Raw genomic sequence first — 18,697 nt, forward strand, 5'->3', positions numbered from 1 at the left:
TTAATGCTATAATGATGATAGTGATCACCATTAGTGAGCGAATTAAATGCTTTAAAAAATTACTGTGAAGCTGACTACAGTAACCTTTAGTAAGGGCGTGGACCCGGGCGTCCACGAGCTACAAGACTGCGCAGAGCAGTGGGAGAGGGGAGAGCTGACTGTGTGTGTGTGTCCCCTCCCTTCAGATCGGGATGTTCTTCAGCGAGGTGGACTACGCCCTGATGCATGCCCTCTACAACAACTCCTTCTACAACAGGAAGGAGTCCTTCGACTACCAGTCCGTCTGCGCCCCCACCCCCAACAGCAACACCGGCGCGGCGCCCAGAGGCGTCTTCGTGGTGAGTGGCCTTACGGACGTCGCCGCGCGTGGTGGGGTGAGCCATGCAGCTCGTTTGGTAGTTAGTAAGCGATTGATCCCAGGATCCCATCCCGCTGTGCCTTGAGGGAAGCCAGGGTATCGGCTTCAACAACATGGCTGCCCAGCTTGTTCCACACCCCCACCACCCTTTGTGTAAAGAAGCGCCTCCTGTTCTCAGTTTTACTCGCACCTCATGTAGTTTCCACTTGTCTCCTCTAGTTCGTGTCTCACTGTTCCTTGTATAGAGATCGGCGTGGTCAGGGCCTTGCAGGATTTTGAAAACTTGAATCAAAGGCAAAAGCGCGTATGTCCCTTGACTACGTGACTCATTTTCTCACCTCTTGCTCTCGCTCCCGTGTTTATCCTTAAAGGAAGTGCTTTGGCCCCGAACGTGTTTTTTTAAGGTTTGCTCTTTTCTTGAATTCAGCCCACAGTGGCAGATTTCCTCAGTCTGGCCTGGTGGACCACAGCTGCTGCCTGGTAAGAAGGATCGTCACCTCCCTCCTTTGCATGACATCGGGGAGACGACCCCCTGCAGCAGACCGACTCGCCGCTTTTCACCTCAGAACCGACTCTTTCGGAAAATGAATCATCCTTTTGTTTTGTGGTCGTCCCGTAGGTCCCTGTTTCAGCAGCTGCTGTACGGATTGGCCTATAACAGCTGGCTCAACACAGGTGAGTGCTCCCTGCTTTCTGCGTTCAGGGGCATGCTGGCTTCCTCCCAGTAGCAAACACATACTGGCCTCCTAAAGTGATAGGGAATAGCCTGACCTACCAGTACAGTGCCAGTATGGGCTGGCCTGTTCGACCTGGCTCAACACCGGTGAGGTGAGGCCCACTAAAATAAGAGAGAATGCCCTGAATATCCCAGGAGACTGCAGACGCCGTTCGCGCTGGAGTCTGACTTCCGGTTTGTGTCTTCTGCCCGGCAACAGACGATGTCATGGCGGAGGGCATGGACTCCAGGGAGACGAGCTGCATCACCAAGCAGACGCAGTTCTACTTCACCAACACCACCAGCATCTACAACGGCTTCCTGGACTGTGGGAACTGCTCCAGGTGTGTAGAAGAGAGGTCCCTCTGTGCCGTCTCCTCCGGCTGCATCATTATTAACACTCTATACCGTCTGCACACACACAGGCTCGGGTAGAGTTTAGTATGGGTACCGCCACCCCAGGGCCTACAGTACGAGGGCGTCCAGCTCTGCTCCTGCTGCCTTAGCCCAGAAAGTCTTCCTGCCGGCCTTGAGTGCCCCGATCCACAGAGCCTGCAAACTCGCCTTGCCCTCAGGCGGAATGAACTGCAGGTCCGGGGCTCCTCACTCCCCAGCTCGGTCCCTGAAGTGTCCCGTTGACGGGCCGATCGGTTTCTCCGTGGCCCGTGGGCCGAGCTGCGGGCTCTCGTTGTTCTCCGTCCTCCTCTGTCGGTCTCGTTCCAGGCTCTTTCACGCCAAGAGGATCAACAGCACCAACCTGCTGTTCGTGGTGGCGGAGAAGATGGTGTGCAGCCCCTGCGTCGTGGAGAAGCTGTCCCAGGCCGAGACGCGGTGTATCCTGTCCCCGGTCAGAGAGCGCTTCATGGGTGCTGGGTGTTCCTCACCGATCATCTCGGGCAAAGGGGCGTCTGAATTGCTTCCCTGAGGGCCGGTCTCCTGGCTTTTGCTCCAGCCTTGATGTTTAATGAAGTCGGTTAGGAAATTCCGAAGGAGGCCCGAGGTGCAGAGCGATTGTTTAGCAGAATGAGCCGGCTGCTTGGTGTCCTTCTTCCAGGCAGGGGTGTTGGGCAAGGGGCTCACATGGAAAGGAGGAACTAACCCTCAGAAGATAGGGAGAAAGACGTTTTTGCCTACCTAACACCTCCCACTGTCTCAGAAATCCTCAGACACAGTCCGTTTTCCCCCTGCTTCCACAGGCCTGTCTGCTGTCTGATATTCTGTTGCTGAAGCTTTGCCGCTAGCTTGGCTTGCAGGTAGAGACCAGTGTTGGACCGGTGGGTTGCTGGGGAGGTAAACGTTGGAGCATTATAGGAGTCTTAAACGGATTATTGCTACAGCTTTCTCTGTTTTAGTAAGCTGAAGCTATAGTTTTGCATGAGTTATAGTTCCGTTCCGGTCCCTGGGGATGCTCCCAGACAGAGGTGCTCGGGCTGGGGTTCTGCGTGTGGTGTTGTCGGCATGTGCCGGAGGATGTTTTTTTCCGCACGCTTCCTTAACCCTGCTCCCAGCGAAAGGGCCGGAGGAGTGCGAGCTCGTGACCACGCCCCGGTATCGGAAAGGACCTTCCACCTGCTTCGACTACAACACCCTGGTAAGAGAAAAGGGCTCGTCCCAGCTCCTGGGGCCTCCCTGCCGTGGCTCCAGCGGAGTCCCACCAGTAGCCGAAGTTATTCACCGACGTTCGGGAGGGAACAATGACAGGTCCATCTCACACGGCTGTACCAGATCACCGGCGTTACAGAAGTTAGCTCTACATATCAAACACAAACCCCTCCCTTCACACGCATCTCCCCCAGCCCATCTCCTCCCTGCTGCTGCCCCTGGGTCACTCCCGAATGGGGTCCGAGCTCCTCGTCCTGCAGCCAGGAGGCTGCCCACTGGCCAAGCAGGCCGAGCCAAACCTGTGTCAGCTGGTTTTCCCAACAGTGTGCGGTTCTAGGATGTCCCTGGTCACTAGTGAGAGATTAGTAACTGTGCAGATCTCTAGTGTGTTCGAATGACCGGCCCTCATCATGGAGATCCGAGTGTGTAACACAACAGCCACAACGCTTATCCTGCAGTTTGCACACATCACGCAGGGCCTGAAAACAGGTCCAGGCAGCAGGGCGACATTTATTGTACGGGACAGTAGGGGCTCTGGTTAGCGTGTACGGTCTCACTGTATTTACAGAAGCGTGGTTTAGCATGGAGTAGAGGAAGGTGCTCAGGCAGAGCCTGTAGCCTTCAGCAGCGCCTGCACTGCTCTCCCTTCTGTTTGAGGTTTATGTGCTTTCAGCACAGCAGACTTGCAGTGGCAGGACCAAACTGTCCTCTTCCTGAGGGACGACGTGCAGGGCGTCATTTATAAGAGTCGCGCGGCACAGACTCCGCTCCTGCACAGAGGCAGGCGGGACGCTGGGACTCTGACCCGTCTCTCTCTCTCTCTCCCTCCCTCCCTCTCCGTGTCTCCCGTCCGGCAGGAGAACACCTCGGACTGCGGCCGGGGCCACTCCTTCGGGCCGTCGTTAGGAGTGCTGCTGGCTCTCCAGCTGCTGCTGTTCCACCTGGCTGCCTCCCCCCGCCTCCTGCCCCTCGCCCCCGCCCTTTAACTGCCCTCCCCACACCCCCACGGCTCTCCCCTTCCTACCCCCGAAGTCGGTCCCTGGTTGTCGTGGTGACGGGGACTTCCTGCTCCCCCCCCTCCGCCCCGCCCCGCCCTGCCCCGCCCTGCCCCGTGTCTTTTCCTTTGTCTTTCCCTTCCTGGAAGCCCTGGAGCACCGTCCCCGTCCCTCTCGACTCCTGCTCCCGCAACTCTCTGGGCCGCGTAGCCCGCTGAACATGTCCACGCCGGAGAGGCGCTCCTTTCCTTCCCCTTTCGGAGACGGGAACTACCGCATCGACGCCAGCGTGGGAGGGAGACAAACCCCACGAAAGATGGACGCCCTCTTGTACGCCTCCTGCTGTCGGCGGCTTCATCCGTCTGTCTCACTCCATCGATCACCCGCGACCGGCAGGGACGGGGGCAACACCGGCCATTCCCATTCCCGTCCCCATCCCTTCTGGACCTTCCTCGAGTTTTCCAGGATTTTTCTGTCTTTGTGTCCAATAGGAGTCTTTGTACCATTCACTTGTGTGTACAGGAAAAAAATATATGACAACAAATAGGTATACAACAAGACAAATACAACTCAAACCCTAATGTCCGTGTGTAGGATATGATTTGAAGGGGAAACAGTAGAATTTATTTATTAACATCAGTTTGTTTATGCACTATTATCTACTTCTTGCCAAAATGAAATAGTTTTTTCATGTGATCTTAATTTTTTTATATATATATATAGCCAAAACAGAGAGAGAGGGACAGAGAAATCTCAAAATGAATTGGCATTCAAGCGACCGATTGTCTCCAAGTTACGACCCTGTCAGTGTGGGCTATTTGTAGTTTTTACCCAAGGGACATCTTACTGTGCACAGATCTGAGTGCTTTTACAAAATCGTTTAGGGCTCTAGAGATCTATGTGTGTCCTTCTGGCAGCTTGCCTGTTGGAGGGTTTTTTCTCTCTCATTCTGTTTGTCTCATCGCATTTAATTTTGGCTTGATCTTTAATACGAGCTGTAGTCCTGAGGCGTTCACTGCTGTGCTCAGTTCATGTTACCTTTCTTCACAAGTGACCCAACCCTCCTGGAACCAGCAGGCGGTGGTCTCAGTTAATAGAGTCGTGGCCGGCAGTGGATTGCGTGGTTCAGCTGGGACCCGCCCACCATGTCTAGGGCGTGCTCTCGTACCCGAGGCACCTACCACCTTCCAGTGGTGGTGCACCAGAAGGCCAGTCTGCCGTGGAAGAGCTCGGCCCCAGTCATTTAGTCTGTTTTGTTTACAATAGCTGTGCAGCACTTTGCCAATAGCGAGCTTCACGGGATTATACCATTAACAACAATGCATCCGCGGGGGCAAAGAGCAGGGGGCACCACCTCCCAGGGCGAGGAAATACACCCCCGGTGCTCTCGGCGTCTCGTGCGACTGTGACAGTCTTGCCCACGTGCAACATGTCCACCGAAGTGTTCGTCGCTGTCGGAGCTCTGTGTCGTTTCTCTGCTGCTCGGTCGGTCTTTGCTTCTTCGTGCTGCTGGGTCGTCGTGGAAATAACACCTTGCCTGTGTTTTTGAATGATGGAAGCTTGTCGCGGCTTTGGCACAAAACAAAAAACTCCGCTTGGCACAGTGGGGTAGCGCTGTGGGAGCCTGACTGAGCAGTCTGCTGCCAGGTGTTTCCACATCTGTCGTCTCCCACGCTGAGAAAACATCCACTGGGATGACCGTTAAAAATGACACAAATATTAAATCAGGGGTTCTCAACCTGTGAGGTGCGTGACCCTGGGCGGCATATAACGATCCACAGGAGTGTGCAAGAGTTTTTTTTATATATATACTGTAGCTACTGTACTTCAAAATAAGTACCAAAGTTTTCCAACTGTAAGGCAGCATTTTTTTAAGTAGAAACATAAAACTCGCCTTCTAATTGAAATTCTTCTGATATTCTGAGCTTTCGGTGATTGGGAAATAAGCACAGCTGCAGACCTCTGCGTTGTGCTCTTTCTCCCAGAGAGCCCTAAATTTTTCAAACTTTCTGCAGCTGTGCAGCATCAGAGCTCACACGGGTAATGTTTGCGGACTCTCAAATAAACCGATGTTCAGGTGTGAATTTAGATTATTACCTTCAATCTGTTTCACTGCTTTTTAAAGCAACAAAATATTTTAAAATTATGTATGATTAAGTTCCGAAATAGCAACTGAAATAAAAAACATTTTTTAAATAAGAGTATTAGCTCATGTGCCAATAGGTGGCCTATGGTTTTGTGTTAACTAACAGGGGGCATTGTGTTTCAGAGGTTGAGAACCACTGTAATAAAGTCTCCTTGGCCCCCTGTCGCTGCGCTGAGGCTGCACACATCTGTTTCTAAATACCTTCTAAGGACACACACAGGTCACATGCGAGAGGCAGCAATTTGGTAGTCGGTAGCTAGTTGATCCCAGGATCTCATTCAGCTGTTTTCACTCTGGAACACCAGCTGCGTAGCCAGCAATCGGCCAGCGTCCACTCACACTGGGGATTTCTCGGAGGTTCAGTCAGCCTGGGACTCAAGTAAAATGAAGGTGCCTCGTGTTTAACCAGGACTGGGGAGTCCCAGCGGGGTATGAGATGGATAAACCACCGGGGGGCTCACCCACATGGGCCCCGTTTCTGGCCTGTCTGCTTGGTAACGAGTCCCAAGTCTGGGGGCGGTCGGAGGAAACACACAAGGCCTTCCTCTCCGAACACGCTGTTGGTTTTTGAAAAATGAAATGAAGAATCGGCAGTAGCACAGCTGGTAATATCGAGGAGTTCCGCAAATAGGAGAGTAGGTTCCGAACTGGGCCGAAACGAGCCGAACCGAGCAGCCGGGCCAACTCTGGGCGGGGCTGTGGCCCGGGTCTGCCTCCGGGGGCGCCACCACACCCCTTCTCATTGCGGACAATAACGTTTCGTGTTTTCCATGTCGTGTGTAGGCCATGGCCTGCGTCTCGATGACGGGGGTGCCATCTCGGGAGGGCCGTGGCCTGTAGGTGTCCACTAGGCATCAGTGTGGGGCACCGAGACGTGCAAAGACGCTTGAAAAAAGTCCGTACGCTTACAGGCAGCCAACGGGATTCTCGTGTCGAGGAGCTACAAAACTGTGCCGTGATGCGGGACACTAGGGGGGCTGTACAGGTACAGCGTTCAGTATCCACAATTCTCCGCGCAGCACCTCCGGAAACAGGTTAACAGGAGAGCGTTTGGCTGCCGGTGGCTAACGGAAGTGGGGCTCGGCTTCGGCGTCGTGGCTGGACAGCGCGTTCCACGCTCCCGCCTCCCTTCATGTCAAGAAGTGCCTCCTGTTCTCGTCTCAGAAACACGCCCCCTTAGTTTCTCCTCGTATCGGTTCTGATCCAGAAGCACTCGAGCAGGCTGTCTGTGTCCTCTCGAACTTCCCCCGTGTTTAAGACCCAAGAGATTCGATTTTCTTCAGCCTCTCGGTGTAGGGTCTTCTTTCGGACCCTCAGAATGATCCTGGCTCCTCTTCACAGGGCGTGTTTTAGCGGTAGAACTGTTAGATGTAACAGGAGCTGGTCGAGACAGAGAATCAGAGAATGGGCAGTGCCTAATGCAGGGAACTCCAACCCCAGTTCAGCAGAGCTCCAATCCACAGGTTTTGTTGGTCCCTATTAAATCGCTGCTTTCTCGTGATCAGGAACAATTCCTTTGTGGTCAAGTTAGACAGGTGATTTATTCAATTAAGCAACAAAGAGAGGCACCTTATAACGTAATTCTGAGGTCTTTTTAGTTCTCAAGGACTAGAGCTCTCTTAACTGATCAGCAGTTTCCAGGTGTTGTCAATCTTTAGATACAGGTGACCTACAGGACCGAGTCTGGAGACCCCTGCTCTAAGGACTGCACTCAGCCCAAACTCCGGGCCGTGAGGGCCAGGGTGTACTCCCTCAGCTGCTTAACGAAGTCGGTACTTTGGCGAAAGAGATCACATGGGGGAAACTGTGAGGTGCTCAGCAAGTGGCGATTCAAGGAGGCCCACAACCCTTGTGTGGAATCACAGCGCCCCACAGGTGCCGAATCTGAGAAACTGAAAGTCGCCCCAGAACGATGACCTTCACCGGCGAGACACGTGGCGTCTTGCCGAGACTTCGAGAGAGAGCGCCGGCCAGAGAACGAGGTCCTCCTCCTGCACAGCTGGACACCTCAGGTCTAGAAGGTCCCAGCTGACCCTGCTGCTTGGAGTAATTCAGTGCAATACAGAGAAGGCTTTTCTCCACAGCACGCTGGTTTGCAGCCCGAGACGCAAATAATTGCCAGGATGCAAACTCGTCTGTTTTCCTCTGAGGACTTTTGGAAACAAAAAGAAAAGCACAGGAAGAGTGAATGTTCCTTTACAGCTTCAGAAATCCTGGATCGCAATTTTTTTTTTTTTTTCCGGGGAAAGGGGGTAGGGGGGGGAGAAAGATACTTGAGGAGTGTCCGTGCACACACTGCCCTCTGTATGTTTACATTCAGATTTAAAAAAGAGCTAATTGTCCGCCAGGTTTCCTCTGGGGACGGCAAGTGGCGCTGTCCCAGGTGTGACCAGGACGTGAGTTCCCACGTTTAGGAAGGGGGACCCTGGTACCAGAGCCTTCCCAGTCCTGCCCATTGGCTCAGAAAGATGGCTCCTTTTCGCTGAAGCCCAGCCTCCGCCCCACCCCCCCCCCACCCCCAGCCGCGACTGGGAGCGTGTCCTTGCCAACCTGCAGGCTGCCATCGTTCTCTTCCTTTTCCCTCTCCTGGGACGAGCCGCGACCCTCCACAGGCGGCGCGAGGAACGGAACGCTGGCGGTCTCCATCGGGCCACGCGGACGCGGTTCCCTCCTGGTTGGAAAGGGGGGGGGGGGGTCGTGCCCTCCCAGTGGCGAATTTCCCAGTCTGGGGGGGGGGTGACAGGAGGGTAACGCAGGACACGCCCGAAAGCGACCACCCCCCCCCCCCTTCTCCCTGAAGACTGCTTTCGGGACGCCTGTGTCCACGCCTGCGGCCTGCTGGGAGCCCAATTGGCCGCACGGCCGAGTAAGGGTCAGAGGTTAAAGCCAAGGAATTTTTGTGTTTGTTTCTCCCCAGGCTCAGCGAGCAGCCAGCTGCGTTGCAGGGTATCAAGTCCTATTTAAAGTCTCGATGGAGGTGCTGGGAGTTGTACAGGTCCATATATATATATACTTGTATGTGTCGAAATATTCATTCTCACTGATCACAGCCACGAGCTGGAGGGGGCCCTCAGAGGCTGTTCTGATCCAGGAGGGAGGGGGTGGGATTGGGACTCGGGAGTTTTGTGGGACGAGGAATGCTTTCCTCTTGCCAAAAGTGTTCCAGCCCAACACGGTGGGAGGGGGGGGGAGGGGTGGTGGGGTTCGGGGGGGGGTCATTCTCCTTCACCGTCTCTGTGTAGGTGCGTCTTTCGAGAAAGCCTGTGACTCAGACCGAGCGTGTATGTGATTCTGTAGTCTGTAGTTTGGTGCTATGTGACGATGTTTGACAAAAAGTGTACAATGGAAAAAAATCATTAACGAAACGAGAATTCAGCTTTTATGAGGAAAAAAAAAAGCACTACCGATTAATCATACGTTTTAAACTGAAATCGAAGCGATTTGATTTTTTTTTTTGTCTGTCTGTTCGGGGTTTGCCTGTTCGCTGCTGGTGACCATGTTCGTGAGGAAACGCAGCTCATGTCGTCTGAGAAGCTTTGTCCACATCGCTCCATTCTTTTTTGTACAGACTTAAGAAGAAGAAGAAGAAGAAGAAGAAGAACACAAAATAGACGCAAAAGGCAAAATTTGTAAAATATCGTTGTCTGTGACTCCTTGTAAAATATTTTCAAATTGTTTATTACAGAGAATCAGTTATTAAATAATGTTCATATTTTTCACTTCAGACCTGAGCTGGCGAGTGGTTTGTGTGGTCTTGACCTTTCTTGTCTCTGACGGGATCGCGCAGCTCATTCTTCGGTTCAGCAGTGACACTCTCCAGCAGTTGCAGCACTAAGAGTAACATTCCAATTCTTTAACGCCCAGCGTGGCTACTTTTCTTTAATTTGTCTGCCCTTGATATTTTGGAGCCCCCCCCCCTTCAACCTTTTCCCCCCTTATCATTAACCTGCAAGAAAAGGAGCTGAAAAAACACCCCATAGTGTCCCTACAGGACTAGGTTTCAGGTCCAGTGCTTTTAACACTTTTTGCAGCTGCCAGCCAGTACAAGAGTTGCACAAATAAAAAAAATAAAAAAATCCATTTCACTTCTGCATGCATTCACTGCGCTACGGACTCTAACCTCTCCTGCCACCAAACTCCCTGTTCCCTTTGCCAGGGTCAGTTCATCCCGCTGGCCCTGCTGCGTCACTTTTTATAACAGAGCTCTCACATTCTGTTCCTGGGGGTTGCGTCTCCTGTTTTTTTTCAGTTAGCTGCAGGGGGAGTCTACTGAAGGGGCTTTTACAGCTGATTACCAGCCAAGTCGCTGAGAATTCAGGTCAGAGGACACTGGGCCTTCCCCAGGAACTGGGTTTTGTGTCCCCAGCTTTCTAATTTAAAACCTGACTTCCCACTCCTGGAGTTTACAGTTCAATTAAAAACTAGATTAATTGTTCTCAGATTTTAAATGCTTAGAGATTTCAGGTCATTAGATTTTAGCCATCCTCTAGCCCCATGTCTTTCCAGCAGCTGAAACCGATGACGAAAGCACATGGCTAGTTCCTTTAAGCCAGGCACATGCAGTTGTATTGCTAAAGAGCTATATTGACACACCCTGTTTTAAGTCGGAAAGTAGCGTCCGGGAATATCATCTGGGTGCCTCAAAGCTCTGTTGTAACTCCTAAAGGAGGCCAAAGAGGCAGATGTGAGAATCCATGATTTGCAGGAAGACTGCCCTTTCCAACTGGAAACAGGCAAAGATAGTGTGGGGGGGCTGCAGCATCAGCCTTCAGAGGAGGAGTAACCCGGACCCTGGGGAAGACAGAGGCACTCTGGAGCAGAGCAATGATGGCTGGACACCCTGTGCATGCGTGGAACCGCTTTATTAAGCAGGTGTGAAACAGTAGAAGAACAAGTCTCGGTCCAGTTAGCATCATGCCCACAGCAGCAATACATTCCTCTAGCTAATGGTGTGACAATGTTACTCAGTACAAAGTGATGTGGAGCAAATTCAGTTTCTGGAGGTGGTTTATTTTTCTATGAGCCCTTTTAAAAAAAAAAAGAATAACCCATTAAACTAAAACAAGGTTCACCCTTTCTTCCTTCACTCACACCAAATGTCAAGTTGCGCCATTCTTTCTTCTTCTAATTATGACTTCCCAGCCCCAGGAAATCCTGCATCTTCTCTCAAAGGCCCATAAGACGCTTTTCCATCAGACCTTATTCTGTATTTTCACTTGGAGTAAAGCTCCGAAATGTGGTGTAATTTCACGCTTAGCTGGCGTTTTTTTAATCGACACTTTGCTCAACGCCAACACCGACTTCAGCGAACGCTGAGCGGTCGATAATAAAGCAGTGTCCTCTGTGCCCAACACCCCATTAAAACACACCTGTTCGGCACAGCGAGGTGCTCGTCTCTTCCAGCTGGTTCCTCAAAGAGCAGTGTTGAAGGTGAGCCTCCAACCCCTAACCGAAGAGCCCCAGGCCAGTAAGTCTTGTAGGGCTCAATCAGCTGTGGATCAGTTCAGCAAACAGTTTAATTAAGAGAATTATAGAGCTGGGGCAGCTGGAGGTTATTTCTATTTTTGTTTCAAATGACCCTCTGAGCGGAGACTGGGGGTCCAGGGGGTTTGAGCTAGGGTGCGCATGAATCAAGGGTCCGATCCCTGTCAGGAAGGGTGTTGAGCTCCAGACCAACATGCTCTACCCCTGATGTCTGATGCCTCGGGTTCCAGCATGGGCAGTCTGTCTGACCTGCTTAACCGATCACCACCTCTTTTAAAACTGGCGAGTTCACGGGCAGCTACGAGCCCTCCAGGACACTGGGAGATCCCTGGATTAAAGGAACCTTTCATCACCTCTCTGGCTCACACCTGGAATGCTGCAGAAACGGTATCCGTGGGTTTAATTACAATCATTAAAGAAAGTGGAAAATCTATCAATCGGCAACCTCCAGCTTTCACTTCAGCTAGAGGCACAACATTGGCAAACACCTCAGCCTTCCTCACACATAAAACCTCAATCACAATGACATTTCAATGGTATGAAACTGGAAACTGAAAGATAGCTCAGGATTAAAGTCTCTAAGTGAGGGGATGCAGAAGACTAGTGTAAGTAAATGCGTCTGTCAGAGGAAAGACTTTGTGGGTCTGTCCTCCTGAAACCTCTCCCTGCCTTCCTGTGTCGCCCCGAGAATTTCACTCATTCCAGGGACTGCAGGAACTCCAGCAGCACCCTGTGCCACTCCTCAGGGTTGTCAAGGTAACACGCGTGCCCCGCCCCCTTCATCACCACCACCTTGTGATTGGCCAGGTTCCTCAGGTTGCCGAGGGACACCTCCCCCAGCTGGGTGTCCTGGTCACCATAGACGATCAAGGCTGGGGTCTGCAACAGAGGGGGGGTGACACAGTCAGTGCCACAGCAGTATAACATGCATGAGATGAACTTGCTGCACAAACTAAAGTATTAGAACACCGGGCGGCAATAAACATTTAATTACAGGCCATCCTCTTGGGACCATCAGGATTGCTGCATGCACTAATCATCGCTCCCATCTTTCACTTAAACAAAATCTTGAGGTACAGTTTCAAACCATAAACCGGAATACTGCCATCTGCATTTCTCAGGGCACTCCTGACTGCTGCGGTTAAAATGTAAAAGGATGACAGTCGAATGCTCGATATCGTGCAAATTACGGGGATGTCTGAGGTTAGGCAAACTAAAGCAGGTCGGTTCAGCTCTGGTGCCGGTGACTCTGCAGGTTTTAATGACCTAAACCAGGTCAATGTCAGCTTTCTTTGGAAGGACTTGCCAGCTTCACCCAGCTCTCTAGGCACTGAGCTGCGGCTGTGAACGAGGGAGCAGGACCGAGCTGAGCTACAGCACCGCTTCTCTCAGTGCGGTCAGGCTCCAACTCTGAGCCGCGCAGCAGTGTAGGCGCCTGTCTGCACCCCCGCTTGTCAGATTCCTGCAAAGTGCTTGTGAAGTTACAGTGGGCAATGAAAGCAGCAAATCTGCTTGTTATCCCCCTGTGCTGACAAGCAGCCACAGTGCTTGACTTCCCTGCGAATGCTCCTGGGACAGAGGGAATTAAGGCCAGATAAGACGCCGACTGATCAAATGAACTCGTTAAGGGCACACGAGGCATCCTGCCTGCAGGGCTCACCTGCACGGCCTTGTACTGCTCCGCGCTGAACTTCTCTGTGCAGATGGGGGCCACGGGCACGTAGGCCCTGACCATGCCGCCGTGCTGCAGGAGGAAGGGCAGGGAGTACATGCCGCTCAGGGAGGGGCTGACCACCACGGCGGGCCCCAGCTGCAGCGCCTCGGACACCTGCTTCAGGAAATCCCCCGGAGCCAGCTCCCCCACCGGCGCCGGCGCCGCCGCGTCCCTGGAGTTCCCGAGCCCTGGAGAAGGCAGAGCGTCACCCCTCGAGTCGCGCGGCCCGCACGCGCCCCGGGCTCTCTCCAGGTCTCCCTGCTTCATCACCAGCTGCACGCCACGTGCGTGCTGAACCGGGCCAATTCCCAACTCAGCTCGGGTCCAACCGGGTCAGGCCACCAAAGAGCAGAGGTGGAGAGAGAACCTGCGCAGCTGAAGTTGGGCGCCACTGACTTCACCCAGCAAGGCCTCTGACCCGCCCGCGATGGGAAGCTAGTCACGCCGGACCGCACAGCGGCTTGTTGTCCTCCACCTCGCCGACGCCTGCCTGCTGGGGCTGAGCCCAGCCTTTTCATTTCCGTTTCCCAGTGGGGGACGGACACTAGAGAGCCTCCGTCGACACAGGAGTGACAGCGAGGAACTCCCCTGGCCGACAGAGCTACACTCTGAGCGTCCATCCACTCATGAAGCGGACTGCGGAGACACCGAACATTCGGCTGTTAAAATCCGCCCTAACTGGGCCTAAGACAAACTGCCCCACTCCGGACCAGAGAATGGGGATCGTGGAGAAGCTCACCAAGCAAAAAGCTCCCATAGTTACGCCAGCCCATGGCAACATCCCAGTGCACTCATCAGACGAGCGCTGCCAAAAAGGGTACAACTGTCCGATTTCTGCACACCAACGTCACACGCGCTATACAGATATCAACTTCCTGTGTGACCACCTCCGTCAGGCCCTGCGTTTAGCATGAGGCACGTCAAGCCACCAAAAACGGATGTTTTCGCTCGTCCTCAGTGTCGCAGTGGTTTAATCTTTGTGTCTCATCGCGGTGTTGCAGCACACAGATGGGCACATGGGCACAACGACGTGATTGGGGGGGAAGGGGCGGTGTTTTGGGGTGTGGAGATGTGATCAGGGGGAAGGGATGGTGTTTTCGGGTGTAGAGACGTGATCGGGGGGAAGGGATGGTGTTTTGGGGTGTAGAGATGTGATCAGGGGGAAGAGGCGGTTGTTTTGGGGTGTAGAGACGTGATCAGGGGGAAGGGATGGTGTTTTGGGGTGTAGAGACGTGATCAGGGGGAAGAGGCGGTTGTTTTGGGGTGTAGAAACGTGATCAGGGGGAAGGGATGGTGTTTTGGGGTGTAGAGATGTGATCAGGGGGAAGGGGCATGTCAATGGGATCGGGGGGGACGGGGGATGTTTTGGGGTGTAGAGACGTGATCAGGGGGAAGGGATGGTGTTTTGGGGTGTAGAGATGTGATCAGGGGGAAGAGGCGGTTGTTTTGGGGTGTAGAGACGTGATCAGGGGGAAGGGATGGTGTTTTGGGGTGTAGAGACGTGATCAGGGGGAAGAGGCGGTTGTTTTGGGGTGTAGAGACGTGATCAGGGGGAAGGGATGGTGTTTTGGGGTGTAGAGACGTGATCAGGGGGAAGAGGCGGTTGTTTTGGGGTGTAGAAACGTGATCAGGGGGAAGGGATGGTGTTTTGGGGTGTAGAGATGTGATCAGGGGGAAGGGGCATGTCAATGGGATCGGGGGGGACGGGGGATGTTTTGGGGTGTAGAGACGTGATCAGGGGGAAGGGATGGTGTTTTGGGGTGTAGAAACGTGATCAGGGGGAAGGGGCGGTGTTTTGGGGTGTAGAGACGTGATCAGGGGGAAGGGGCGGTGTTTTGGGGTGTAGAGACGTGATCAGGGGGAAGGGGGATGTTTTGGGGTGTAGAGACGTAATCAGGGGGAAGGGATGGTGTTTTGGGGTGTAGAGACGTGATCAGGGGGAAGAGGCGGTTGTTTTGGGGTGTAGAGACGTGATCAGGGGGAAGGGATGGTGTTTTGGGGTGTAGAGACGTGATCAGGGGGAAGGGGGATGTTTTGGGGTGTAGAGACGTGATCAGGGGGAAGGGGCGGTTGTTTTGGGGTGTAGAAACGTGATCAGGGGGAAGGGATGGTGTTTTTGGGTGTAGAGACGTGATCGGGGGGAAGGGATGGTGTTTTGGGGTGAAGAGATGTGATCAGGGGGAAGAGGCGGTTGTTTTGGGGTGTAGAGACGTGATCAGGGGGAAGGGGGATGTTTTGGGGTGTAGAGACGTGATCAGGGGGAAGAGGCGGTTGTTTTGGGGTGTAGAGACGTGATCGGGGGGAAGGGATGGTGTTTTGGGGTGTAGAGACGTGATCAGGGGGAAGGGGCGGTGTTTTGGGGTGTAGAGACGTGATCAGGGGGAAGGGGCGGTGTTTTGGGGTGTAGAGACGTGATCAGGGGGAAGAGGCGGTTGTTTTGGGGTGTAGAGACGTGATCAGGGGGAAGGGGCGGTGTTTTGGGGTGTAGAGACGTGATCAGGGGGAAGGGGCGGTGTTTTGGGGTGTAGAGACGTGATCAGGGGGAAGGGGGATGTTTTGGGGTGTAGAGACGTAATCAGGGGGAAGGGGCGGTGTTTTGGGGTGTAGAGACGTGATCAGGGGGAAGAGGCGGTTGTTTTGGGGTGTAGAGACGTGATCAGGGGGAAGGGATGGTGTTTTGGGGTGTAGAGATGTGATCAGGGGGAAGAGGCGGTTGTTTTGGGGTGTAGAGACGTGATCAGGGGGAAGGGGGATGTTTTGGGGTGTAGAGACGTGATCAGGGGGAAGGGGCGGTGTTTTGGGGTGTAGAGATGTGATCAGGGGGAAGAGGCGGTTGTTTTGGGGTGTAGAGACGTGATCAGGGGGAAGGGATGGTGTTTTGGGGTGAAGAGATGTGATCAGGGGGAAGGGATGGTGTTTTGGGGTGTAGAGACGTGATCAGGGGGAAGGGATGGTGTTTTGGGGTGTAGAGACGTAATCAGGGGGAAGGGATGGTGTTTTGGGGTGTAGAGACGTGATCAGGGGGAAGGGGGATGTTTTGGGGTGTAGAGACGTGATCAGGGGGAAGGGGGATGTTTTGGGGTGTAGAGACGTGATCAGGGGGAAGGGGGATGTTTTGGGGTGTAGAGACGTGATCGGGGGGAAGGGATGGTGTTTTGGGGTGTAGAGACGTGATCAGGGGGAAGGGGGATGTTTTGGGGTGTAGAGACGTGATCAGGGGGAAGGGGCGGTGTTTTGGGGTGCGCCCGGGTACCTGGCAGATCCACGGCGACGGCGCGGCACCCCGCCTCCGCCAGCGTCTCCAGGGTGCGGATGCGGAGCCAGTTCTCGGAGGAGAAGCGGATGCCGTGCAGCAGCAGGACTGCGAGCCGGGCCGGGCCCTCCGCCGGCGCCGCCTGCCGGTAGAAGAGGGGCGGCCCGCCGGTCGCCAGCGCCACCCGGCCCTCGCTCATCTTCACCGCCGGCATGCCGCCTGCAGTCGCGCCGCCCAGCCGGGGGACACGCACCTGCGAGCGGGAGAGGCCACAGACCCAGGCTCTGAACAGGCGGGCGGTCGCGAGGGGGCCCGGCGGCCCTCCCATTCGCCACGCGCCGCACCCCTGCAGCTCCAGCACCGTTCCCAGCCCTGTGAAGAGGGCACGGGCGAAAACAGGCCCTCCGCGCTACAGAAAGTCAGCCTTACGAGTTAATAACGTGAGGCTGAAGCGAAGGAGAGGCTCTCGTCTTTATCGGTCGTGTGGAGCCCCTCGGACGTCCTCGCGCTCACTGCGGCAGCACCTGCTGTGACCCACAGCGGCCTGCGCGGGCTACACTAAACCCAAGCCCGCCTCAGATATGTGCAGAACAATCTACCTGTTCTCAGCTCAGCGCACAACAGGGGCTTTTCTTCTGCCTCTCTCTACCGTTCAGCCCTTTGTCTTCTTGAGCTTCTTTTATTCCAGATCAGGAGCTGGTGCAGGCACTCCGCATGGGGAGTGGCAAGAACTATATTTACAACAATAATCATTCCTTGCACTTCTATAGCGCTTTTCTGGATACTCCACTCGAAGCACTGTATGCTTTGGGGACCCCCTCCACCACCACCAGGTGTGTACCCCCACCTGGATGATGCTCCAGTCCGGTCCCCACACACCAGCTCTCAGTGGGGAGGAGAGCAGGGTGATGGAGCCAGTTCAGAGAGGGGGATCATCAGGAGGCCGTGACTGGTGAAGACCAGGGGGGAATTCATCCCCAGGTGGGGCTGCACACTGGTGGTGGTGGAGGGGATCCCCATTACCTGTAAAGCGCTTTGAGTGGAGCGTCCAGAAAAGCACTATATAAGTGCAAAGAATTATTATTATTAGTAGATAACGGGTTTATTCCAGGCTGAAAAGAAAGGAAAGGAAACACAACGTTTCAGCCACGAAGCCTTCATCAGGTGTGAGGACACGTTGTGTCTCTTCTCTTTTCAGCCTGGAATAAACCTTTACTTGTTCCTTTGCAGCCTTCGCAGGCTGACGCAGCTCCCTCCTTGAATTATTATTATTATTATTAGTTTGTATTTGTTCCGAGTTGATCTTTTTATTAATCCAAAACAGGAAAGCGACGGCAGCGGGAGGGTGACGTCACTTATACGTGACGTTATAAAACGCTCCTTCAGTGTCTCGGTACAGATCTTTGCTATGCGTCTTTAAAAAAAGTTTTACTTTAATATCGGACCTTCTTGAAACAATTTATTTATTTATTTGCACATTCAAGTGTTGCCTAACTTGTAAGAGGCTTTACAGATACAGTATGCCCATAGACTGTGGCAATAACATTTACTGTTCCAAGGTCTACTTTAAAAGCCTGTCAAAAGTAGAGAGTTCCGTGCTTTATCGTGGAAATCTATTTAACCGTATATTACCCTATTTCTTGTAACACAATACGGTTTAACTGGGATTGTGAAATGTATGATTAACTGGATACAGAAGGGATTCTGCATGGATTTTTTCTGTATGCGGACCTGGATACACCGACAAAACATACCGACCTGACTTCTGTCATATTCACAGTATTGCTCCGCGAAGACGTGCAAGACTTTAGTTTTTAAACACATTCGGGCAAAGCCTGGCTACTGTAAATACTGGCGTGTTACCGACCCGAAAGATCAGAGCAAAGTCCATGCACGTTTCCGCAACTTGCGCCACAAAAACCACGAACAAAACTAGCAAAGCACTTAACACACTACAGGACGGTAACCCCACGTCTTCAGAGCTATCGCTATGATAATTCAGCGGTAAAACCGAATACTATTACCTTAACTTCTTTTGCGTTCTTCCACACAGCAAGACAAACCCCTCGAGTTTACTCTACAGCCCGGAAGAGCTATTTTCCCTAAACCCCTTTACTGCCCACTAGTGGACTGTTGGAGCATAAACCCATTACCACCCGGACGAGCGCTCTGACCGGTGGAAAAACTGGTCAAACTCCCCAGCAAGTTTAACCGTGAATTAGAAATTAATCATCCTGTTACTCGACACTCGTATTTCTCTCCGTTCGGGCAGCGGCTCCCGAAACGAGTTTGCCTCGAAAAATTATGTTGAAATGTAGTTGGGAGTTCTTCGGCGTTATTTTTTTGTTAATTAAGGAAGATGTGCCTTGTTTGTTCCAGGGAAATAATCTCTTTGATGTCAATGGGGGGGGGGGGGGGGGTTAGAATCAG

The 18,697-nt window shown here is 53.2% G+C and overlaps 2 protein-coding genes across 2 annotated transcripts in view; one reads left to right on the forward strand and one right to left on the reverse strand.

Moving 5' to 3' along the window:
• cacna2d2a (calcium voltage-gated channel auxiliary subunit alpha2delta 2a) overlaps positions 1 to 9,181 on the forward strand; it is a 252,724-nt gene extending 243,543 nt beyond the window's left edge. The window contains exons 32-38 of the mRNA XM_088915597.1: positions 186 to 338; positions 786 to 838; positions 978 to 1,033; positions 1,294 to 1,417; positions 1,797 to 1,906; positions 2,582 to 2,664; positions 3,533 to 9,181. Coding sequence (XP_088771723.1) covers positions 186 to 338; positions 786 to 838; positions 978 to 1,033; positions 1,294 to 1,417; positions 1,797 to 1,906; positions 2,582 to 2,664; positions 3,533 to 3,661 — 708 coding nt within the window. The 3' untranslated portion in view covers positions 3,662 to 9,181. The remainder of the gene's footprint in view (positions 1 to 185; positions 339 to 785; positions 839 to 977; positions 1,034 to 1,293; positions 1,418 to 1,796; positions 1,907 to 2,581; positions 2,665 to 3,532) is intronic.
• A 299-nt stretch (positions 9,182 to 9,480) lies between these two features.
• Positions 9,481 to 18,389, reverse strand: abhd14b (abhydrolase domain containing 14B). The gene is made up of 4 exons (XM_088915598.1): positions 18,292 to 18,389; positions 16,268 to 16,520; positions 12,961 to 13,202; positions 9,481 to 12,179 (listed from the first exon to the last, which is right to left on the reverse strand). The coding sequence occupies exons 2-4, from the start codon at positions 16,479 to 16,481 to the stop codon at positions 11,997 to 11,999; spliced, it is 639 nt and encodes a 212-aa protein (XP_088771724.1). The 5' UTR covers positions 16,482 to 16,520; positions 18,292 to 18,389; the 3' UTR covers positions 9,481 to 11,996.
• Between the last annotated feature and the right edge of the window lie 308 nt (positions 18,390 to 18,697).

Source organism: Atractosteus spatula, chromosome 5 (genome assembly GCF_055471065.1).
Source record: "Atractosteus spatula isolate fAtrSpa1 chromosome 5, fAtrSpa1.hap1, whole genome shotgun sequence".
Taxonomy (NCBI): Eukaryota; Metazoa; Chordata; class Actinopteri; order Semionotiformes; family Lepisosteidae; genus Atractosteus; species Atractosteus spatula.